General features: G+C 34.2%; 1 protein-coding gene across 2 annotated transcripts in view; it reads left to right on the plus strand.

The window, feature by feature from the left end:
• Pdlim5 (PDZ and LIM domain 5) overlaps window positions 1–26409 on the plus strand; it is a 220885-nt gene that overhangs the window by 134271 nt on the left and 60205 nt on the right. Inside the window, exons 6-10 of one of the 2 annotated variants that reach the window (XM_026407459.1) lie at window positions 1321–1335; window positions 3789–3806; window positions 4023–4195; window positions 4527–4563; window positions 5111–6201. In XM_026407459.1, coding sequence (XP_026263244.1) covers window positions 1321–1335; window positions 3789–3806; window positions 4023–4195; window positions 4527–4563; window positions 5111–5204 — 337 coding nt within the window. In that variant the 3' untranslated portion in view covers window positions 5205–6201. Of the gene's footprint in view, window positions 1–1320; window positions 1336–3788; window positions 3807–4022; window positions 4196–4526; window positions 4564–5110; window positions 6202–26409 lie in introns of those variants that run through there. The other variant, XM_077803615.1, reaches the window with a different exon arrangement.

Below are 26409 nucleotides of genomic sequence, written 5' to 3' on the forward strand. Positions count from 1 at the left end.
TAAAATACTTAAATATATATATGTCTAAAATTGGTATCAGTTCAGAGAGATTATTTTGCAAAACTATTTTTTTGTTATTTAAAATAGCAAAAAAGAGAAGAGAATGTTTTACACTATGACTGGCAAAGAATATAGACAGGCAAACTATTGAGATCAACTTACTTCTGTGTCCCACCCTCATTGAGTGGAACCTAACCCTGTGTGTTGAGTTTATCAACTTAATTTAAAGTGGAATTATAGCCACACAGACCTTTTTAACACTAAAGCTGACAGTCAGTTTTTCTCACTATGAATTTTTATTTATTCTGACTAAACATAATTGGAGGATCCAAGGACACTACAAGGTGTTCTTTGATAAATAATACAAAGTTTATATTTTGTTTTCTATCCATAATGGAATGTGAATATATTTGTTTTTAACAATTCTACCCTTAATAGGCTATGTGAATGAATTGTTTTGACCTTCTCTCTATTCAGGTATTATTAACCCATTTCCTTTAGCATATCAAATCAGATATACTTTTCTGGGAAGTAATTATGTCACTGATAATCCAAAGCTGTGGAGTTCCCACACCAATTCTGAAGTTACTAGGACTTATTCATGATTGAGGGAGGTGAGACTGAGAGACAGGGAAAAGTATGAAAATTGAGAGAGAGAGAGCCCATTATTCATGATCCTACATCTTCATCAGACATTTTACATTTAAGAAAAAAAATGTTTTCCAGTAGTGTAACATTCTCTGGCAGTGTATGATAGGGATAATGTATATAAAGAGATTACACTGGTGGTTAATATTATACTTCTCTGATATGAGACTGAAACATTTTTCTCTTTGTTGATTTTAAAAGTGATTGTAAGCAGAACTATTTCTTCATGTTTTATCAAACTATTTTATTCTCTGCCTTTTGTTAGGAATACTATTAATAATTTGAACTCATATTAAAGTGAATTTTATAAAAATCTGGATTTTTTTGTAGTGGATCTTTCTTGGTATTTAGTAACATGGAGACTTGAACTAGCATTAGTACATGCAATGATTTTCAGTTTTTAGGGGATAAAAAACATAGAACTGTTATCCTAGTAATAATAATAGGACAGAATTTTGACTAACACTTTTGCATTTTTGTCTACATTTGCATGATTATTTTGATGCATGGTATTATATAACATCTTCTCTTAAATTCATTGCTTTGAATTTTGCTATTTCATTTTTTTCTCTTACTATTCCTTTTTCTTCATCTCTGCTTGTGTTCCATCATCCTCGGAATATCCATCTCATCTTTATCACGTCTTTATTATGTGTATTATTCCTCCTTCAGTAATCCTGGCACTGTGTAAGTACTTATGGTTCATTTCATCATTGTGTGTCTGTAACTTTTCATCTTGCTCTCAACTTAACACCACCAGCAAATCTTATTAATATAATTTCATTACAAGAAGTCTCAAAAATGTTAAGGAGCATAAGAATCATGGTTTTCATGACAGAGAACTTCTTTCTTTAAAATTTTTTTTAATTGTAGGTGGACACAATATATTTATTTATTTTTATGTGGTGCTGAGGATCGAACCCAATGCCTCACATATATGAGACTGGCACTCTACCACTGAGCTATAGCCCCAGCCCCTCAGAGAACTTCTTATGAATCATTGGGTGTGTTTAGAACATCTACCCTTTAGCAGTGGAAAAACTTATAAGCTAACTATGTTCAGGGGGATGGGCAAATGTTCTGGACAGTGTACACTGAAGTTAGAAATATAGTTTGGATTTAAAAAAAAAATGAATGAACTTGCTAATTTTGAAAGTCCATATTTTGAAATGAATTACTTGCTATTGAGAGTTAAGTTTATATTGTATCTCAAAATATTTTAAAATAAAATCATTAAAATTATTGTTTTTCTTAATCATAGTCATCAGAGTTAGAGTCTCAGAACCAGAAAATGCTAAGTAAATGTTTAGAAAATTCATATCACCAATATGAGACTTTAGCCATGGTTAACAACAAAGTCTAAGATAAATTCTACTTTTTGCAAGTATGCTGTAGCTAAATACTACTTCAATTGTGGCATTTTAGTATTTTAGTGTCTTAGCATGACAACATTTGTTTTGTATTTTTATAGACAAAACCTTTTTCAAAAGATAAAAAAAAGTCTTATACTTGAAATTGGCAATATTTGGGAGTAAACTACATTCACTAATTGTAGAGCAGTTTAAAACTATAATATTTAGAAGCTGAATGTAAATTTTTCAAGTACTTACATAAGAGCTATTTTATATGTGCCCCCAAAAATGTGTTTATGGAATAATCTCTATTTCCTAGTTTCTAAAAATTTTGTCTATTTTAAAAAGGACTAGATTTTGTTGAGTACTAGTAAAGATCTTTTAAATATTTTACTGCAGGGATTATGAAATTATAATTATAATATCTCTTTCCATTTAGCGCATGAATGTTTTTGATTCTGTTCTTTTTATATGCCGATGATCCATCATTTTAGAAGACATGTTGTGATTGTTTTTTCTGATCATCATAAAATAATATGTGATGATGATCATTATTGGGGGCTAGAAACTGTAGAGAGCACTTTATGTACATTTTGAATCTTATTTATTCCTCAGAATAACCTTTAAAGATTTAATTCACAAGTCTCACATAGAAAACAGAGACTCAGAGAAGTGAACTAACTTGTAAGAAACACACTGAGTGGAGGATTTAGTGTTGCAACTTGATCTGATTCTAAAGCCAATGTTACTGACTTTAATTCTATCATGTTCTTTGTGGGGAAAAGACTCCAGTGTACCTGGGCAGTTTTGATAGTGTTACTGTTATAAAATGATAGCATTTACATGACACACTGTGATGATCACACTGTGATGTTTCAGCAGTGAGTTAAACCTGGCAGATCCTGCCACCCACACCTGACCACATTGAGAGCACTTTTTCTACATAGACCTTTGGCCAATAGTCTGCTAAGCAAGACTCGTGTTACTTTTTCTCTTGTGAAATTTTAAATTTTAAATTCATAACTCCAACTGTTTGCATTTGTCCTATTTTGAGGAAAGAGAAACAAGGAGTGTTTATTATGTTCAGTAGAGCTTAAAGAATTAAAATAATATACATTGTAAATTCTTTAGTCTTTATGCTATGCTAATAGAAAACTGAATGTTCTTAGCAAAGCTGGAGTTCTCAAACTCTATAGTTTATACCTCTCTTCGATATAAATTATTACCTTGAATCCTCAGAACAATGTAATATTCTTGCTTTATCAGTGGAAAACAGATACTCAGTGAAACTGATTTGTCTAAAATCATACACCAAAAAGTGATAGAGCTACACTTTCAATCCTTTTCTTTTCATAAATATCTCAGTGGTTTCTAATATTGCACAATCATCATCAGTATACTGATCCTGCCCAGTAGTTTTATTCAGGATAAAGAGATCTATATAAATAAATGAAGAAAATCAATTCTGACCCTTTTCAAAATTATGTTTGAAATTACTGATTTAGCCTGTACTAAACCAGTCTTGGTTCCTAGGCTTAGTGAAGAGGTGATCTAATTTTGGTAACTCCCAACACATTCTACAGCATATTGATATTAAACTGTGGTTAAATCATAGTTCATATCTTTGTCTTATGTGGCATATGATGAATGATAGAAGTAATTTTCAGTTGTTTGCTTTTGACTACTTTAGACTTTTCATTTTCTAGTTTCCTTTTTTCCTTATTATTTTCCTTTCCTTTTCTTCATGTTGGAAATCTTTCTTCTGCTGCCTTCTTCTGTCAATTAAAGGAAAACCCCACCTAAACGGTAATGTTTCTGTTGAATATGTTTTTATAGTGTTAGTTTATATGAACTTTTTAAGTACATTGTTTTTAACTGATTAAAGAAAAGCTAAGCCTATTTTAGAAAGGTACTTTTTAAAAAAAAAATTGAGACTGGGACAGTACTTGCATAAGCAAGCTATATAAAAGGAATATTGAGGATTAAATATTTACATAATTTTTTAAAAAATCTTTTCCCTAGGCCACCAAGAAAACACATTGTGGAGCGTAATACAGAGTTTTATCACATACCCACTCATAGTGATGCCAGCAAGAAGAGACTGATTGAGGATACTGAAGACTGGCGCCCAAGGACTGGAACAACTCAGTCTCGCTCTTTCCGAATCCTTGCCCAGATCACTGGGACTGAACATAGTAAGTGATCTTCTAGGGATCCTAATGGATGATATTCTTTGCCCCAGAGAATAGTACTTAGACTAATTTGGCAGTTACTGGAAAACAACCGTAGGACACTGTACTTTTAAATTAGTTATGCATAATATGGGTACTGCAAATGAGATGTCAGTCTAGGAGAGTTACATAGAGAAGAGAAGGAGTATTGAATAGTTACAACCAATAGAACATGGTATAGAATTTTTCTTAGTGGCTCTGTGAAACTTGAGTGTTTGATATTGACACAGATAATTGCTTAAGAGATTTTGAAGTTAAAAAAGACAAAGTAATACTGAATATTTTCATATTTCAGTGAAAGAATCTGAAGCTGATAATGCAAAGAAGGCAAAGTAAGTTTCTTTATCTTTTTGTAAGTTGAATGCTTTTCTTTCATGAATGGTCTCAATTTGGTTTTTCAAATTTTCAAATGTAATGAATGATATGGCATTTTGTCTTTGCAAATAGAAGCTAAGCATTTAACTGTGGTGCCTTTAGTGTGACCTAAATGTACAACTTAACAGCTTTTTAAAGTAGTAAATATTGTCTGGATCTTGGCTGAGGCATATTCTCTTTAGTACTGAAGTAAGAGGTGGGCCAAACAGTGTAATTGGGAATGCTTTGCTAACAGAGTATATCTCTCTGAATGAGTTCATGTGTTGTCTTGCAGTCACTTTATTTTGGGCATAAAAATTGATGTTTCCAGGAGGGCTCTGTAGATTAATTTCTGTATTTCTAAAACTGCTCTACCTTTAAAATCTTTGCTATTTAACAAAAAGCTATGTGTAAGCTTTTATAAGGCATGTTTTCTGCATGATCGAATTAGTGTAGAATCTTTTCCTCTCTCTTTTTTATGACTCTTCTATCACTCTTTTTTTTTTTTCTCTCTTATTTCCACAGGGAAAAGATACCCCTTCACGTCTTTAGTCCCAAATACACAAAATTACGTGACTGGCACCATGAAGTTTCAGCACGTGCTCTTAACGTACAGTGATTTATGAGCCTTGCCCCCCAAGCAGTCAGCACATACCTTTCCATTCACTTTTTCTTTTTCAACTTGATAGCAAAATCTGTATTAAATTTGTCTGATGAAAAAAATAGAAACTTTTCTATACTTTTCTAACAATTTCCTGTTGTCATGAAAATAAGGAAGATGAACATGTTTTGTGCTAGGTGGTAGCTCACAAATGTAAAACCAAAGAAAATAATGAAGGCACTAGATCTAATCAGAGGATTTACATCTATTTCTATTGTTACTATGGTAGAAACCTTGAAAAAAGAATTATTTTCATAAGTTGGGTTTGTTTGGTTAGTTGAAGCAGAGGCATATGAACAAATAATGTCCTTGTCTAATTTGAAAAATACTTCCTTTAAAATGTGATTACTTTTCCTGAGATTACTTTTAAGTTCATTATTATGGAATGGTCAAAGTTGATTGTACATTATTCTAAGTACACAAATAGGAGGAGGAAAGATTAAACAGAGAGAACTTTGTTAGATAAGAGTCCATTGTAGATTTAGGTATTTTTTAAAACAGGCACTCTTCAGGGGGGTTGTTGGAAAGAAGATTCTACTCCTGTTTGCAATTGGAAAATACAGTGTTCTTTTGGGTTGGTTAGATTCAAAATCCTGTTTTCTACCAAGAAAATATATGTAAGCTGGTGGGTATTTTTATGGTATAGGAAATTTCTAGGTATTAACTATAAAACATAGAAAGATAGTTTGCTTCACTTTTAAATCAGAGGAAAATAATAAAACACATTGTAATATGAACGATTCTGAGATTTCAGAGAAATATTTTACTTAGTGTTGTAAACTATTGTGTGTTGCTGCTATCCTTAGGAAGCAATGTTTTGGGCAGTACATGGAAGCTAAAAATATGAGAAATGCTTTCTGCCTTGTAATATAATGTATTATATAGTAGATCTAAATGCAGTAATAAATGCGTTTGAAGTTTGGAAAATTATTGTAATAAAGTTGCCTTTAACTTAGCTTTGTACTTGTTCTGTTTCCTTGAGGCTAGTAACCTTGCTGTTCAGGACCTGTTACAATATCACAGGGGTAAAATCACTAATTACCTTGATATTTCTTTTGGAAAATGTTTTTAATTTTGTGACATTACTAAATGTAAAACATGGCAAAAGCCCATTTTTCTTTTCTCCTGAATTGTTACATTATTTAACATAACATCATACGTGAATAACATATATGATCACTTAAACTGTGATATGACATAAAATTATTCTTTGTGAATGATTACTGAAACTTCTTGCCTGCATTCAAGGATCCATTTATATTTTTCCAGGATATCTACACTTGAATGTCACCCTAGTAGAATAATTGCCTAATAACACAGAAAAACTAACATTAACTTTAGTTAGTGATTGGTTACTATTTAAAACTTCACCTGGTAAATGTATTTAAAAAGTAATTCTAGAATTTATTGTTGCTCATTTCCACTATACATCCAGATATAAGACGTCTTACTTTATTGCATCAGTTCTTCTTTAGACACCAAGCAGTTTTGCCCAATTGGGCTTTTATGATCCTGACATCACTTCCAGTTATTACTCTGTCTCTGGCCTCTGTAAGAAAATCTACTTTCTTAGACTAGGCCTTCCTATACCTAATAATTCTTATCTCAAAAAATAATGTTTGAAAGAAGATTGAATTAAAGGCACATAAAAATAAATAATTTGAGAGAGTTAACATGGGATTTTCTACCAAGAACCAAATTTCTAAAATAACTACAGAATTGATAGAAAGAACTACTAAAAAGAGTTTTAGGTAAATAAAAAAAATTTTTTTTTCCTAATACAGACAAGAGAGCATACATAGAATTATGTAACTCAAAATAGGGGCTATTGAAAATAAGAATTTAATACCATGTATAATTAAAATTTTTAATGTATCATCACAAGAACAGACTTAGATTAATGAAATGATTCATATTTGAGTAGAAGGATAAATTTTCAGCCAGGATCACAAAGGACATTCCATTTGACCCTGTCAGAAGTTACATTCCTGAGCTCAATGGATCTTTTGGGACATCTTATATTCCTAGCTTTAAAGCTAGCCAAAAATTATAAAAGCCTCTTACAAAAATGTTATTGTAAGTCTAATGGCCTAATTTATGAATTATTTTTGTTTGTCTCTCTTATACAGATTTTGTCCTAAGCTTTTCTTAAATATAAAGTTGGGAAGTTACTCTTTAAGAATTTTGAACATTTTTTTTCTTACAGTGTTTTACCAGTCAGAAGATGGAATGTGTCTTTTTTGTCACCTCAAAAAAAAAATTGTAGAAACAGAAACACTTATTTTGTACATTATATGCCATTTAGGAAGGCTCACATATATAAACATCTCAGAGCTTGTTGAATAGAAGTTATGATATTGGGATACAAAATAGGAGTTTCATCTAATATTCAGTATTATTCAAAAAACACAAAATGATATGGTTTCCCCCTAGTTATTATCATTCTGATATGTATTTAAAATCATGAATCATAGATATTCATTTATTGTCTGTGTTCATTCTTCCAAGTAATTACTACATACTTACGTGCTAGACACTAGTCTATATACTACAGATACAGTAGTGAATAACAGTTAAATATAAAAACAAGATGATCAGAGGCAATTTTGTTAGCAAGGTAATAAAACAGGCTAACGAGAAATTTGTCTTAGGCAGGGCAGGATTACTTTAGATTATGTGGAGATCGGAGGAGATGACTCTTTGGAGAGGAGAAGCCAGCTGAATGATGATTTTTGAGGACGGTGTTCCAGGCTGAGGAAACAGTGTGGAAAGTACTGTGGCAAGTACTCAGATCAGAAAGTCAGTGTAGCTGAAACATTCAGGACGGAAGCATGACATAAAACCATAGTTCTTAAGAATATGGGCAAATAACGTATTTCCATTACTATCACAGCATTTCAAGTGGGAAATTATCCTGTCATTTCTCACTACTTTCAAGTAGAATTAGAAAAATGAAGAGTCAAGGAGGTTTGTCAGTTTGCTGAATGAAGTGCACACCTAGTTAGTGCCAACCCTGATTTCTGATTTCTGATAGTCTTATTGAGATCCAGTGAAGACCTAAAAAGAGAAGGCATAAAGGTACTATATGTTTGTAACCTTAGTAGGGTACAGAAACACAGTGTCCTGTAAGCATGTATAAAGCCACACAAAAATGAAACCTGGACATCTGAAATTTTGATATTTCATGTACTCTTCATAATTTAGTATTGAATTTGACATTTTAGTCCTCTCTATAAAAACCTAGCAAGAATTATTTGGACTGATTCCTTTTGTTTCTGCTATTGAAGGAAATTCCTTAAGCTAAGAAATAGTTCCTGATCATTCTTCCAAAATAGGCTTTTTGATGTTGTTGTTAGAATAGTGAGAAACAGGAAATGATAAATAATTGAGGGTATAAAATTCAAATTTGTGACTGTTTGATTACTTTCCGCTCCTGAGTTTCCATTTCTTTATAAAATATGAAGTTATAATCTGCAGTGGACACTGTGCCCACTGATAACATAACTTGAGTGGACCACGCAGGCAGCCTTCCTGTAGCCCCTTCACCATCGCCTCAGCTGTCCATGTTCAGTGAGCTCATTGATCTTAGGTGCTAGGAAGGAAAGGTGAAGAGCCTTGCCATTTCACCCTATTTAGCGACAACTTGGGAGGACTCCTCTAGCTCCAGAGGTGCTATAGGGTCAGCTGAAGCTGTCCTAAGTTCTCAGTGGTAGCTCAACTTCTGCCCATTTCTGCTACTGGGCCCCCTTCACAGATCCTAATCCTAGAGGCACTTCTTAATGAACACCCTCCATGCTAAACTCTGCTGTGAAGTCTGATCTTTGAAGACCCTTTTCTGCAAGAGAATCATAATCCTTTGAATCCCAATTTGGTCCTCAGTTGCATTGATTCTTTTTTATTCATCTCATCATTTCCAGTATCCTTGCAACTTCTTCATTTATTTATTTATTTTTTTGGTAGTTGCAGTTGGGCACAATACCTTTATGTATTTATCTTTATGTGGTGCTGAGGATTGAACCCAAGGCCTTGCATGTGTGAGGCAAGCACTCTGTGCTGAGCCATAACTCCAGCCCCTCTTTGCCACTTCTTATCCCTTCTCCTAAACCTTCAGCCCAGATCACAATCATATAATTTAAGGGAGTCTATAAAGTAAAAGATCTGTTGAGATGCCTGGAAGTCAGGAAGAAGATGCCTTTGCTTTTTTTTTTTTTTTTTTTTGTCTTAAGTAGAGTGTTTGTTGATAGCTTCAGAGACTACCCATGTAGGAGTAATAAGTAAGTAAAGGTATTTAGAAATCAAATATACTCAATGAGCTGTATCAATGAAGCAAGGAAATAAAAAGCTTCAAAATGAAAATGAGAACTGAATAAATATAATGAACACTTAAAATAGGAAAGCAGTGTTGAAAATATTATTATAATTTGCATGTGCAAATTTTAATTTTCTGTATATAGCATTTTAGAATCATACCTGTTAGGTCTTTAATCAGTCACTTAATAGTGAACAATCTGCTGGGTTTTTTTTAATATTTATTTTTTGGTTGTAGTTGGACACAATACCTTTAATTAATTTATTTATTTTTATGCGGTGCTGAGGATCAAACCCAGGGCCTCGAATGTTCTAGGCAAGTGCTCTACCACGGAGCCACAAACCCAGCCCACAATCTGCTTTTTTCCAATTTTACATTTTTATAAGTGTTCCTCAGTTCTCTTTTGGGGGAGATGCTGCTGCTGAGTAGCCTTTGGAATTGTTTTGGTAATATGCAGATACCACAAAGTCAGGAGGGGGCTGCTAGAGTGCTAAATAAATAGTCCTCATCAACAAGAAATCATCCAGCACCAAATTCCAGTGTTGTACTACTGAGAATAATGGGCTATAATAATAATGCCATCTCTCTCAAGGTGTTTTTTGTTGTTGTTTTGCTTTTTTTTTTTAAATCATTCTCACATCACAACTCTAGCCACACATGCTTACCTACATACACCCTCTCCACAACCAAAGGACAAATAATCTTACTTCTGAACTAACTGTACTCTCTTTTGATACCTCTTCTCTAATTTATATTATGGATACGATGTATTCTAACTTTCTGACTAGAGTATGAGTTTGTCAAAGACAAGAGTCTTTCTATTATGTAAATTGGAATGAATGATAAGCATTGTATTTCTTCCTGGCTGCAACTATAACTGTGTAAGTAAAGGTCTGTATATACAATGAAATGATTTCTCTTGAAGGTAGGTGTTAGGATTTCAGGATTCATCTCTGTCAGTCTATTCTTAAATTAGAAATACACCATGTAATGTAGCTCTGTCACAGATTGGGTAGTTTAAATAGTAGAAATTAGTTTTCTAATAGCTCTGGAAGCTGGAAGTCCCAGATCAAGGTACCAGCAGGGTTAGTTTGTAGTGAAGCCTCTCTTCCCTGTTTGGACCTGGTGATTTTCCACCGTGCGCTCACATGGCCTTTCCTCTGGATGAGTTCACAGGAAAGGATAGTATAAAACAAGTGGCAGGTAAGGATATGTAGACACATTTATTCTCTTTTTCTCTTCTAAGGACATGGTCACACAAATTCGGGTTCCACCATTATGATCTCATTTAACCTTAATTGCCACCCCAAGGGACCCATATCCAAATTTATTCACACTGAGGATTAAATTAATTGGGGTGGGGGAGATGACTCAATTCAGACCATAACATACTAAAACTGATTTGACAGATTAAAATTTAAGAAAAAGTTGTTCTTAAGTAGAACCACTACCTTGGACCCAATAGAAAGCATTGTTGTTAACTTTCTTGTGGAACTTTCTTTTCTACTTTAGATAGGTATTTGTCTCCATGTCCTATGTCTCCAACTAGAATATAAGTCCTTTAAATACAAGCATTTTAGTATTTCCTGCCATGTTTGGTACTAACAGTTCTGACAGTATGTAATTGCGTATTTCTTCAGTTCTCTACTCGTTGAACTCTTAAGAAAAAATTAATTACAGTATGGTATACAATATTTTAATTGCAGATTCAATATAGTCAAATTTTTATTAAAGTGTCAAGGTATTAATATCTATATTGAAATGTTATACCATATCTAAGTTGCTGAAATAAGAATTATAGTGCTTTGGATAACCTGATTGCCAAAAGTTAACACTTTCTCCCTGGAATTATCTATTTATTTAAAAGCTGTGGAAAGTTTTTTATTCATTAAATGAACATTTATTTCTTAATCTTTGGATTTTTGGAGTGTTTTAGCATGAAATAAATACATGGAGACTCCTGGGAGGAGAACATAACTAATCGTAGAAAAAGGAATATGAGATGCTTAGTTAATGCTCTAATTGGAAAACAAAACAACAGAAATAACTTTGTCTTAAATAAGCAAATGTTTAAGGTCAAGAATCTATTCTACAATATTTAAAAGAAGTCACAGAGCTGTTGGGGGATGCAACTCATTGTTAGTATGCATCCATGGCACTGCAAATACAAATAAATAAGGCAATAGCCATCTTATTATTAATACAATAATAATATAAATAGTGATATTAATAAGTTTACTACCAGAACAGAGTCATTGGGAGACCATAGAAAATTTCAATTAAAAATAATTATCTTGGGGCTGGGGATGTGGCTCAAGTGGTAACGCACTCACCTGGCATGTGCGGGGCACTGGGTTCAATCCTCAGCACCACGTAAAATAAAATAAAGATGTTGTGTCCACCGAAACTGAAAAATAAATATTAAAAATTCTCTCTCTCTCTCTCCTCTCTCTTTCTAGCTCTCTCTTTAAAAAATTATCTTAAAAAACATGAGTATACTGGGCTGGGGATGTGGCTCAAGCAGTAGCACGCTCGCCTGGCATGCATGCGGCCCGGGTTCGATCCTCAGCACCACATACAAATAAAAACTAAAAAATAAATATTAAAAAATTCTCTCTCTCTCTCTCTCTTTAAAAAAAAAATATGTGTATACTTTCTTTGTCTGGCTCACATTCCTCCTGTCTCAGCCTCCCAAGCTGCTGGGATTGCAGGTGTGTGCCACCACACCTAGCAGAAATACACTCTTATAAGCTGTCCAGTAGCACTAAATAATGTCCACATGGTTTCTAGCTGATGGGCATCAGAATGGAATTTTGGCACTCTAAGAATAAATCTTAAGTTACTTCTTGAACCAAAACCTATCAGCTTTGTATATTCATTGGCAATTGAGAAAGGAGAAATTACATAAATATTTCCAAGCATACTGATTTATGAGTTTTATAAAATTTCAGTTTGTTCATAGATATTTATGACCCTTTTTATCTCTCCTTAGAGATAGATAAAGAAACACAATTTGCTGCCTGATTCTCGGTCTTCATTATTGTTGTGTTTCACAAACAACTTAAGTCACCTTTAAATATCCTTACTAAGTCATATGTCAGTTGCATAGATAGTTATTTCCCAAAATTACTATTCTTCATATGCTATACAAGAAAAGTGGGAACCTTTCCCTGGTCTTATATTTGCAAATATTTTTATGAGAATTAACTATCACACTTGCTCCCAAAAGATAGGGTACTGACATCTCCACAGCATAGCCTAATTAAAAAAAAAATGTAGATGGACACACAATATCTTTATTTTTATGTGGTGCTTAGGATCAAACTGAGTGCCTTACACATGCAAGGCAAGTGCTTTACCACTGAGTTACAGTCCCAGCCCCTAGCCTAATTTAAAAAATAAAAAAAAATATAGCCCCTGAGAATCTCTTAGCTGATACCATCATAGACATTTCCACAAAATATGTTGGCCAACCTAGAAATAATATCACAGGCTAAAGAAAAATGAATATACAATCAAGTAATTCTTTTCAGTTGCAAAATATGGCACATCTGTATTTGATCTGCCTTCATTTTCTGGATTGTACTATTTTATTCAAGTTTTTATGGGTCGGTGACTGCAATATAAACATCGCCATCTATTGAACATAAGTACTTATTACACTTCAGTTTTTCCTGAGAATAGTACTGTCGTTGACATACCTACTTAATTATTGCTGAAAAGTATGAATTCACTTATTTGAACAGGATATGTTATAACTAGAATAATACTGTGTAATTTCTGATTTAGTGTTACACACTCATTCTTTATATCAATAATCAGATAATTCAAAATAAGAAGAAAATTTTGAACATGAATTTCTGAACAACTTGAGTGGCTCTAGGAAGCTGTATATCATCATTGGTTAGACAGTGGGTGAATTTGAGGTTTTAATACAGAGATCCAACACTTTTAAATAAACTTGGTGGATTCAGACTTATCCTTAGAGTATATCAGTGGTATCAAATATTTGTTAAAATAAGTGAAGCCCTTAGCAGGGATGTTGGAGCAGCACCACATGATGTTGAGAAAATATCCATCCACCACCAAAAGAAAAATTCTTCAAGTATGAAATATTAAACAACCAACACAACATTAATTTAAGAAATAAAGAAAGTAAAAAACAGAAGTGGTATTATCAATGGTGATGGTAAAATCAATGGTCTTTTTTGAAAGACACAATCAAAATAAACCAAACTCAAGATGCAAATACTGAAACATTTTTGGTTGATTTGCATCTGGAAGGAATTGATGTCCTGATAGAAAGTAATTCAAAAAAAAAAAAGAAAGAAAGAAAGTAATTATAAATACTTCTTTTATTCAATGATTTATAGTCCAGAATACTTAGAATAATTACAAATGAGATTCACTAAGTATAACACTATGGGTTTTTTTTTCTTCTTTAATCCTAGAGAATGGGAAAGAAAATGAATGTGAAGAGGCAAATATAGTACTGCTTTTCAAAAGAGGAAACAGGTTAATTTCTAAACCGTAAACTAGTTTGAACTAGTGGTCCCTTGGGGGAAAAAAATGTAAAAGGCATTCTTGAAAACATGGCTAGTGAGTACTGAGAAAAGGCAGACAGAATTGCCAAGACCCAGAATTACATTCTCAAGAAGCTGATTACATTCAACTTATAATGAAATGAGGTTAATGATTATAAAGTTTTTAGATTCTTAATAAGTCAAAGGAGTTTAATCAAAGAATATTATTTAAAAGGTCAATTAGTGACTTGGATACATAGCACTATAACCTACTGCCTAAATTTGCAGGATGAGGCAAGAAGATATACAATACATGCATTATAACCAAATCATCCTTCAAAAACATGTTGAGAGTGTAAGAAAATGGACCAAATTTAGTGAAAAAAAATGAAATTTAGTATAATTATGTGTAGTTTGGCTCAAAACATTTTGTTCTTCTGCAATAAGTGAGGAAGAAAAGATAAGGTTAGCAGAGGCATTTAGGTGAATAATTGATATTAGCTGACAGTATGAGCTGGTTCCTTAACCTAAACCCACAGTCATCTTTCCCCAAACATTTTTTCTTAGTTTCAGACCACATACGTTATCAGTGGTCCTTGCTTATGTTTAGTTGGGTTCGCCCTTCTATATCTGTGGGTTTCTCATTGAGAGATTCAGCCAACTAAAGATCTTTTTTAAAAAAGTCGTCTGTATATTGTATGTACAAATTTTTCTTTTGTCAATGTTCCACAAACAGTATAGCATAACAACTATTTACATAGCATTTATGTTGTATTAGGTATTATAAAGAATCTAGAGATGACTTGAAATACATGGGAACGTATGAATAAGTTTTGTGCAAATAGTATTGCATTTTATGTGAGACTTGAGCATCCTCAGATTTTGGTATGTGTAGGATACCCAGGACTGGCTGTGTAGATTGTATGTAATAATTAAACCCAACAGTTGCTTACTTTTTGTTCCACTCACTGCTCTAGGTGCCACTTTACAGCAAAATCAAGGTGCTATCATGGATTCAGTCTAGAAGGCATGCATGAAAAAATAAGTTTTATTTGATGTATTTTGTAAAAAAAAAGAGGGCAACATGATAAATGTAATGAATGGAGGATAATTCAACACTAGTTACGGAAAAAGCAGATATTTAAGCTGCAATGATCTGAAGGAGTCAGTCATGCAGCTATGGGACAGATAATTCTCCAGACAGAGGGAGCAGCAGGAACATAAGATAGGCATCAGCTTGGTGTGCTTAAGGATCTTAAAGATGGCTTTTATCAATGGAGCATGACATATAAGAGAGAGAGAGAGAGAGAGAGAGAGAGAGAGAGAGAGAGAGAGAGAGAGATATAAAAGATTGAGTGAAGAAGTAGCCTTTATTGTCTTGTAGGTTGTGTTAAGGAATTTAGAATCTTCTCCCAATTAAATGAGAAGCCTAAAACAGGATTATGATTACCAGAGTAGCATCTGACATGTTTTTAAAAGACTTCTGTGTGTACTTTGGAAATTTATTTTTAAGGGAGAAATAATGGAAGCAGGAGACCATTAATGAGCATTCCTATACTTAAGGCAAGAAAATGACAGTGTCTTGAGCATTGGAGTTACTGATGAAGATAAAGACCATTATACATTTGAATTTTAGAAGAACTGACAGGATTGTAGGAATATTGGGGGATGATGAAGAGTGGAAAATTGATAAGTTATTGAATTTGATAAGAATTGATTCACTTGGTAAGGGTCAGTTCAGTTCAGTAAAGAAGCTAATAAAATAAAGAGGTAGAGAAGTGAATGAGGAAAAGACTAAGAAGGGTATTTAAGATCTAGATTTCAGATGTATTGTACTTGTTTATGAAAAAGTGAAGGTTATGAATTAGAGAGTACATGGCTGAAATGGTCCAGACCTAAGACTTAGCCTTCAAGGAAGTAATATCATCAAAGTGAAGAAATCAAAGAATTTGGTAGGTTACTTGATGATTTAACATGATGACATTGATGTCATCAAGAAAGATTGTAGGAATGAGGTAAAGAGGAAGGCAGGTGCTAAAGCAAACTGCATGAGACAGAGACAAGACAGTGAGGTGGGTAATTGGTGGGTACTATAGAGAGATTGCATTAGCCTGTAAGGACTTAGGATTTTGGAGGATGGAAGGTGGCTGATGGTATTAAAAAAATAACGAAGGGGACACTTGTTCCATCTCCATAAGAAAATGGAATATGAAAGAAAAGTCAACCTCTGTTGAAAAGACTGCAGAGAAGGTGAAGAAGAATAAAAAGTGTCAGGATGCAGTGGTCACCTGTAATCCTAGAGGCTGGGGAGGCTGAAGCAGAAGGATTGCGAGTTCAAAGCCAGCCTCAGCAACAGCAATGCACTAAGCAACTTAGTGAGATCCTGTTTCTAAATAAAATACAAAAAGGGGGCATGGTGCTGGGGATGTGGCTCAGTAGTTGAGTGCCTCTGAGTTCAATCCCTGGTACCCGAAAAAAGAAAAAGAAAAAGTATAGTAGAATAATAGAGGGTTAGAAGGGTAATAAATTGATTGGATTAGGAAATGCACAAAGTAGTAAAGAAAGAGTCTAGGAGATGATGGTTAATCCAAAGGATTGACACATGTGGTTGTGGTAGGTAAACAGAGATGGGAAGCAGGACACGATTTATCTTTAAGGTTCGTTACAGGAAGGTGAGCACTAAAATGCAAACTCTATGAGGGGAGGAATTTAAAGTGGGCCTAGAAGGTGTGAGGATGCCTGGCATAATGTGGGAATTCAGACACATTTTTGTTGTTGAATGGATGAATGCCATGAATGATTGAATGGGAGCATTTAGGACATCTGATCCACAAAGTTTATCTAGAAAGTATTGTACTCTAATGTTGGCAGGACACTGGTGAGGTACTGTAGTGACTTTCTCAAAAGACATGGATTCTTTTTTTTTTTAATTTTATTTTATCAATTATTCTTAGTAAGATCCAAAGGTTTGTTAAGGAGAAACCACCTAGTCCCTTCCCTCTGTTGTGCAAAGAATTTAAGCTGATGAGACCCAAAATTTCAGCAGTTAATAACAGCAGTAAGAACAGAATCCTGACTTCAGATTTCTGTTTCTTGCAAGACATGGCTTCTTCATGGATTCATAGTAGGTGGGCTATTGAATCTGAGGCAGACAAATTCACTTATATTTTCAAATAACAAATTGATACAACACTATTAAATAGAATTATGCATCATTTATCCTTTTTATCCTGAATGTTACATAAATTCTTTTTTATAATAGTATGTTAAAACTACAAAATAGCAAATTTTTTGACTCATGTGAAATAAGCTATTTTTAGCAAGTAGAAATCTCTGAAAATGCTGATAGGAATGATCACGTGAAGAACCTGATAACAGAGTGAAAGGAGCTAAGGTTAGTGGTAAATAAGTGCCCTGAAGTTACTAAAGGGGTTGTTCCAAGTGAGTTTTAAGTTGCTATTCTACGTTAAAATCTTCATATTATATTATTATACATACAGTTTAAAATCTTTACCTGTCCTTATCTTTCTAACGCATAGAACATTGTCTTGTGGAGATGAAGGAGTAATATAGGTAACTCTAGAATTCACAAAATATTAAGACTGGATGCTTAATAATGGTAACTCCTTTAGGTAATACCTCAGAAATATGTAAGAGTTAAGATAGGAGAAAATGGAATATATCAAAAAAGAGAAAACTCTTCCCATAATACAAATGTCTTAGTTCAGGCTGTCATAACAAAAATACCATAGGCTGAATGGTTTAAAGACTAAACTTTTGTCTTTCACAGTTTGGAGGCAGGGAAGTCCAAGATCAAGACTCTGGTCTGTTCAGTGATAGTTAAGGAACCACTTTGTGGTTCATAAATTGTCATTGTCTTCCCAGGAGTGCATAAGGGTAAGGGGGCAAAGAGCTCTCTGAGATGTCTTTTTTAAGAGGACTAATCTGGGGAAGTAGCTCAGTAGTACAGCAGCTACTGAGCATACTTGAGACCCTCGGTTGTGTCCCACGTACTCCAAAATAAAAAGCTCTAATCCCATTCATGAGGACTCTGCCCACAGGATGTAATCACCCACTTCCTAATACTGTCACATAAGGATTTAGGACTTCAACATACAAGTTTTGGAGGGACACAGACTTTAGTATGTAGTAACAAATTGGATATTCAGCAATATCCAATTTTGGCTTCCTGTCTTTGTTTTGGTTAGTGGGAAGCTCATAGGAAATTTATTTGGGGGGCTAGGACTATTAGCTCAATAGTAGGTCATGTACCTGTTATGCTGGAGGACCTGGATTCAATCTCTGCACTGCCAAAAAAGAAAGAGAAAACACCAATTCATTGAATCTTTTTTCTTTTTCTTTCACAAAGTAAACCTCATTTGGGGTGGTATTTTTTCATGTCAGCTAACTTACTTCATACCCCTCTTTTAGCCCCTAACTCATAATCTCCTTGCACCTCAACAAGCAAAGCACAGAAGTCATTGAAATCAGTTAATAAATTCAGCTGTAGTTTAGAGTGCCAGAACTTTACACCTGAGTTTTAGTAGATTTTATTTTCCAGAAGGAAGATCATAGTTATGAGTGAACACACTCACCATGTTTATTATGAGGAAGCTTGTAGAAGATACTCATTTTTTGAGATGACTGGCAATTTGCTTGGCTAAAGTTAATAGCTCTCCTGTGTCACTGAACCCCAAAAGAACAGACTTCAGCTATGACCCTGATATATTTTTAGTTTCTGCTTTAGCAATATTTCTGTGTGAAAGTTTGCTTTATGGAAGAGTGAAAATACTGAGGACAATTTATTCTTGTTCCCTTCTTTATCTGTTATAAAATACATATTTTAAGGTTTGTGAATTTTTTCCTTTCATTAAAAACTTGTCATGTGGGGATAGAATATAATTCCATTAAAATCCATTTGAGGCAAATTAAGGTATAGAAATTTTATTACTGATAAAAAATCTTTCATATTCTGCAACCTAGTTTCTATTCTCTCCAATCCACTGAATCTATTCTTACCATGGTTACCAGTTTATTGGCTCTACCATACACTGAAGTAATCACTTTAGCAAATTACTGGGAACAATTCAAGTACCTACATTATGAGTTTATGGGAAGGATTATATGTGCCTTCTACATACTGAATGATAGGAAAATATTCTCTTTCATTATTCAAATACAATTTCTATATATAAGTTAAACACTAAAATAAAATTAATACAGTCATTACTAGTGAATAAGATCCTGAATTATAAAAAAACTTTGTTTAGGACATTGAAAAATTGATCTACATGAATGGAGTTTAGTGAATAAAGGGAAGATTGATATAGAAAGATACTTGAGAAGTAGATCTTCAAGTCATTCTGGTATTTGGGATTTGTATAACATGTGAAGGATTTTGGATATTATCTTAACTGTAGTATGAATCTATTGCAAGGTTTTAATGAAAAGAGTGATAGGGTAAAGTATACTTTTCTTTTTTCTTAAGGCACGATGACTACACTAAGCCATACCAGATAGCACAGAAGCTGGATGGGGCAGGATTTGGCAAGAGGGAAAGCAAGAGACCAGATAGACAATTATTAAAACACAGGTATAAGTGAGTGCTTTGAATAGTCTAGATGAGAGAGAGTGGTGGCAATGATATGGAACAGACAGATGGATTTGAATTAAAATTTTGAGGTATAATGATTGGGACATGATGATGAAAAACTTTAGGGGGAGAGAAAGATTTCTTACCGGTTTTTAGTAATAGTAAATATGTCAATTGAAAGACTATATTTCAGGAAAGGTCTTAGAAGTTTTTTGAGAAAATAATTCAATTATATGCTCTAAGACAGCTAATAAAATAATTAAAGAAGGAAATCCGAAATATGGGTGCTGCTTGTAGGAGAGAGGTAAGCTAGAGTTATAAACCTGGGACACTAATAAATAAACAATGTTTAAGGCTATTAAAGAATACAATTGTTTGCTACCAGTGATAGCAAAATACAGAGAAAGCAGGTCAAGGACAGAACACTCTGAGAATAAAGAATAGCTAGCAACTTATTGCTTAAAAAGGCAAGTGTATAGATCATGGCACAGAAGACAGGATCATTTAGGTCAGGTACTGAGACAGCAACGTGAGGAATGCACACAAAAAGACATATACTAGATGGTTCCATTGTAATTACCGGATAGTTCCAGGGGAGGAAGGTAAAAGGAATTTGTTGTTTAATGGGTATGGTGTTTCAGAATTGCACAACGAAAATGTTTTGGAGTTCTCTTTCACAATAATGTGAACATATTTAATACTCCTGAACTGTACACTTAAAATGGTTAAGATAGCAAATTTTGTGTCATGTGATTTTTACTACAATAAAAAAAAAAAACAAAAACAAATTGTCAGTCATATTTAGCTACAAAGAGGCCATTAGTGACCTGTACAAGAATATGGTTATGTGGAGTTTTGGGGGGCATGAGGTAGTTGAGGTGGTTGAAGTGTGACAGGTGGGATAGTGTACTATTATTTCAGTTTGACTATTTTAGGGGAATAGGGACATAGAAAGCAAAGGTAGTTTGTTGTTGTTTTAAGAGAAACTGTAGCATTTTGGGATGAGGATATGGAACATCCAGTGCTGGAAAGAGAGGTCACTTGAGGCATGTGTTAGACAGCTTTATGTCACAGTGACCAAAATACCTGACATGAACAGTTTAGAGAAGGAAAAATTCATTTTGGCTCACAGTTTCAGAGGATTCAGTCCATGTTCAGCTAGCTCCATTGATTTGTGCCTGAGGTGAGCTAGAACATGGCAGAATATGCATGAGGGCATGACAGAGGAAAAGTCCCCAACTCATGGCAGCCAGGAAGCAGAAAGAGAGTAAGAGAGGCTAGGGAGAAGATAAATGCTTCTAGAGCATGCCTCCAGTGACCTACTTCCTCCAGCCTAGATCCCACCTCTCAGCTGTCAGTGGGTTGACCCATTTGATGGTGAGAGCCCTTATGATCCAATCATTGCCTGAAAGCCCTGCCTCTGAACCTTGCTGCATTGGGGACCATGCTTTCAACTAGACTTTGGGGGTCGTCCCAGATCCAAACCATAGCAAGACACTTGAGAATAAGGGAAGAATGGAGTACATAGCATAAGGATGTTATAATTTAACAATTGTTAGGACTGGGGAATAGAAAAAATTCCACTCATTTGGTCCTGGAGGATGATAATAATGGTAAATGAACAGCCTCATGGCTGGTTTGCCTGAACACATTGTTAGTATGGGTCTATGTTTAAAAGAAGACAGTGCAGACAAAGACACAGCACACAAATAATTTTTTGCTCATTTCTCCTAAGTCATTTTTCATTAAAAAAAGCAGGCCAAAAGGCTGCAAGCCCAATTCTGCACACATGTCTGAGAAGGAGAAAGCCTCCATATCTCTCCCTGGTGAGAAATGAAAACTCACTTAAGCAATAGACAAAGCAGAAAGTTTGGCTGCTGCAGACATGTTATTAATCAGAGCGTCTTCTAACCCTAAAAGGAGTAAATATTAGGAAATGTCAGAATAAGAATAGATGTTGATGTCTGTTCCATATTAAGTAAAGTAGTTTGAGATTTTGTCATAAGTCTAGTATTTTTAGAGACCCTGGCTAAGTAACAAATAGGTAATCAGTGTGCATAGCACATGGGAAACCTCCCAAGTACATTTGTTTAGAAACTTGGAAATCTGGCTTTAAAACTATTTCATGAAATATATGAACTCTGTTCTCAGGTAGTACTCAAGTTTTTCCAATCATCATAGTTCATGGAAATATTGCAAGACTTAACTTTTTCAGCTTTCTTCTTTTAAAATGTCTCCTCTCCTTATTATTTGTCAATATGTAGACTTCGGTGATTCTTTATATTTTCTTTTTCCTAAAATATCAATGATTTTTAAATTTTTCTTTCTTTTTTGGGGCAGGGGGGTATACCAGGGATTGAACTCAGGGGCATTCAACAACTGAGCCATATCCCCAGCCCTATTTTGCATTTTATTTAGAGACAGGTTTCACTGAGTTCCTTAGTGCCTCAACATTGTTGAGGCTGGCTTTGAACTCGTGATCCTCCTGTCTCAGCCTCTCAAGCTGCTGGGATTATCAGCACCACATAAAAATAAATAAAGTATGGGGCTGGGGATGTGGCTCAAGCCGTAGCGCGCTCGCCTGGCATGCATGCGGTGCTGGGTTTGATCCTCAGCCCTACATACAAAAAATAAAGATGTTGTGTCCGCCGAAAACTGAAGAATAAAAAATATTTAAAAATTCTCTCTCTCTCTCTCTCTCTCAAAATAAATAAATAAAGTATACAATTTAATGTTTAAAAAAAGATTTTTTTTATTTTCTAAGGGATATTGTTATTCATGTATTTTTGAATTCTGGTCATTTTGTTGGTTGATCACACATTCTCCCTTACTTAGGCAATAATACAAGTTTAGTCTGTAGTGTGACATTATAGAAGGTGTAAATATGTTCTAAGAAAATATACAAATATCATGAGTTCTGTATTTGAAAACAATAAATTTCACTTATGCATTTAGTTAATATTTATTTGTTTTCTTTATGGTGAGCATTGTATTATATTTAATTTATATCAGTAAATATCATGACCCTTGACCTCAGGGAACCTCTAGTCTACAGAGGGAGTTTGAATTTAAATAGCCACACAAATTATATAATGACAATAATGACAAATTCTATCAAGAAGAGAACAGAGTACCATGAAAGCATATGGCAGGGACAAATGTGAGTGATTTGGGGAATTGCAGAGGTGCCTCATTGAAAAAGCAGCATTTGAACTGAGCCAGAAGGATGCTTATGAATTGGTGCAGTGAAGGTGTGATAGAGAGAGGGGTTTTGAAAATGAGAAGTAGTAGACTCTGCAAAGACCTTGAGGTGGGAAGAAGTGTGGCCTGTTTTGAGAAGAGATGAAAGGCCAGATGCACGGGAGCAAGAGAGAGGGAAAGAAAGAGCTCTGTGAATGAAGAACGAATGAAGAACAGGTAGCCAAAGATCATAGTTATCCATCTAGCAGTACCAGAAGGTCTAAGGAACAGACACAACAAGATTTATTTTTTGAAGTTAACTCTAAAAACTGTGTTGGGAAGTTGTTCTCTAGAACAAAGCTTAGCAACTTTCTTTTCTGTCAATTTCCAGATAGTAAGCCATGTAATGTGCAGTAATCTCTGGGTAGTGTGAAATAGTCATAGGATTTTAAATAAAACAGTGCATCAGTGTTCCAAAAAAAACTTTATTTATGGATGTTGAAAATTTAATGTCGGGGCTGGGGCTGGGGCTGGGGCTGGGGCTCAGCAATAGCACACTTGCCTGGCATGTGTGAGGCACTGGGTTTGATTCTCAGCACCACATATAAATAAAGGTCTATCAACAACTAAAAACTAAAACTAAAAAATTTTAAAAAAAGAAATTTGAATGTCATATGTTGTTCATGTTGGAAATAATAGGACATATTCTTTTTATTTTTTTAACCATTTTAAAATATGACAACCATTTTTAGCTCATAAGCCATACATAGACAGATGGTGGGCTGTATTTGGCTTTTAAGCCATTGTTTGCTGACTCATTTTGTAGATAATTCTTATTCTTTTAACTTTTTCTGTCTACCTCTTAAATGATATTTTAGTTCCACCATAACATTTTTCTTGAATTGCTTAAATTTTCAACACTTAAGTAAAGGTAAGACCTATTATAAATGAAAAATTAAAATTTTTAGATCTTATGATCTCCTTTTCTATTTCTTTATCTTTGTGTTAGTTTTCCAATTTAAAAGTCAGTTTAATATGACTGGCCCATTCTATTTTTTTCTTTTTTTATTGATTTTTTAAAAATAAATGACAGCGAAATGCATTACAATTCTTGTTACACATATAGAGCACAATTTTTCATATCTCTGGTTGTATATAAAGTATGTTCACACCAATTTATGTCTTCATACATGTACTTTGGATAATGATGTCCATCACATTCCACCATCATTGCTAACCTGCTGCCCCCTCCTTTCCCTTCCCACCCCTCTGCCCTATCTAGAGTTTCTCTATTCCTCCCTTGTTCCCCTTTCTACCCAACTATGAGTCAGTCACCTTGTATCAGAGAAAACATTCGGCATTTGTTTTTTGGGGGGAGGGGGGATTGGCTAACTTCATTTAGCATTATCTTCTCCAACACCATCCATTTACCTGCAAATGCCATGATTTTATTCTCTTTTATTGCTGAGTAATATTCCATTGTATATATATATGCCACAATTTCTTTATCCATTCATCTACTGAAGGGCATCTAGGTTGGTTCCACAGTTTAGCTATTGTGAATTGTTCTGCTAATAAACATTGATGTGGCTGTGTCCCTGTAGTATGCTGTTTCTAAGTCCTTTGGGTATAGACCTAAGAGAAGGATAGCTAGGTCAAATGGTGGTTCCATTCCCAGTTTCCCAAGAAATCTCCATACTGCTTTCCATATTGGCTGTATCAATTTGCAGTCCCACTAACAATGTATGAGTGTACCTTTTTCCCTACATCCTCTCCAACACTTATTGTTGTTTGTCTTCATAATAGCTGCCATTCTGACTGGAGTGAAATGAAATCTTAGAGTAGTTTTGATTTGCATTTCTCTAATTGCTAGTGATGATGAACATTTTTTCATATATTTGTTTATTGACTATATGTCCTCTTCTGAGAAGTGTCTGTTCAGATCCTTGGCCCATTTATTGATTGGGTTATTTGGTTTTTGTGGTGTTTAGCTATTTGAGTTCTTTATATATCCTAGCATAAAAAGTTATTTTTTCATATTTGATTTTCCCCCCAAATATTAAATTTGGTGCTTTCTTTCTTTGAATCTGACATTGAATTTTTCATCTTTTTTTTTAGCTAATTAGAGTTCTAAATTTTAATTCTGGCATTCTAAAGAAAAATTGGTACAGGTGTCAGACAAAGTTTAAAAAAAAAAAAAAAAGCACCACAATTGCTTATGACCATTTGCTGTGTGACTGGATACAGTGCTTTGTTCACATCAAGACAAACAACATCCCTGTAATTTCAGTCTGCAAAAACAACATTTTGACTTGAAAGGACACATGTCAGGCAGCTGCACCAAAAGATTCAGAGAGTGTTATGTAGTGGAAATAGTACAGGCAAATTTCATCTGACTATTACTGTATGAATGGCATTGGACAACTTAATTCATTTGTTGGACCCTAAGTTTTCTTAAAAATATTCTCATTCAGCAAATAAGAATTACCATCTTTTCTCTCTTTAAGCACTGTCTTTTATCAAGTGGAAGTTGCCATGTTAAAGTCTTTGGAAGGGGAATAGCCCATACTTTGTGTTGGAGGAGATGTTGGTTTTAGTTTTAACCTCTTGCAGAATAATGAAGTTTAAAAAAATCAGCACTATTCTTAGAATTGAACATTATAGTATACTCTTAAGAGATACTACAGATGATGAATGCCTCCTGTATTGTTTGTTAATGTTTCCTTTGCTTTGTTTATTTTACTTTTGAAAACTTAGGTTTGACAGTTCTCTAGAAGATCTACCCAAGAGTGAACCTCACCCACCTGCAACTCCTCAGGTGTTAAATATTGGTAGACAAGTAGCCACCCTTCTTAAAGTAGCAACTACATGTCCTAGGTAGAATCTTCCTTCTTGGCATGTCTAAATTTCAGTGCTGGTGGTGAACCTAAATACTAAAACTGGTTGACTGAAAAAGAAAAGGTGATCATCAATTGCAGAACTAACATCTTTAACATGTAGACAAGAACACTTGGCACTTGGCCTCAGAACACTGTTTCACCCTGATTTTATATTTTGCATATATATTGTGGTTTGGTTTTAACTTCTAATATATAATCTGGAAATTGGTGTCTTTTATTGCTTTACTTTGTGATTTGCAAAGGCAACTTTTTGAGATTACCATCGGTCTGCTTTTCTGAATTAGAGGTTTTAACTCTAAAAGAGAGAAAGAGAGGTTGTCATATGATCCCAAGCTCTCAGACATATTCTAAGTATATTTAGGTAAATAATAGTGCTTATAAGATACTGCCAGACTCCACTGAATAAATCATTTTATATTATTATTTGTGACACAATATGATGATATAAATTCATAAGTTTCCTTTTTTCTTCCTGGAACAGGATAATTTAGCTGATTTTTTTTTCAAAAATTTTTTTAGTTATAGTTAGACAACTATAAAAGAGTGAACCTCACTCACCTGCAACTCCTCAGGTGTTAAATATTGGTAGACAAGTAGCCAGACTTCTTAAAGTAGCAACTACATGTCCTAGGTAGTTGCCTTTATTATGTGGTGCTGA

This window comes from Urocitellus parryii, chromosome 10 (genome assembly GCF_045843805.1).
Source record: "Urocitellus parryii isolate mUroPar1 chromosome 10, mUroPar1.hap1, whole genome shotgun sequence".
Classification (NCBI taxonomy): domain Eukaryota; kingdom Metazoa; phylum Chordata; class Mammalia; order Rodentia; family Sciuridae; genus Urocitellus; species Urocitellus parryii.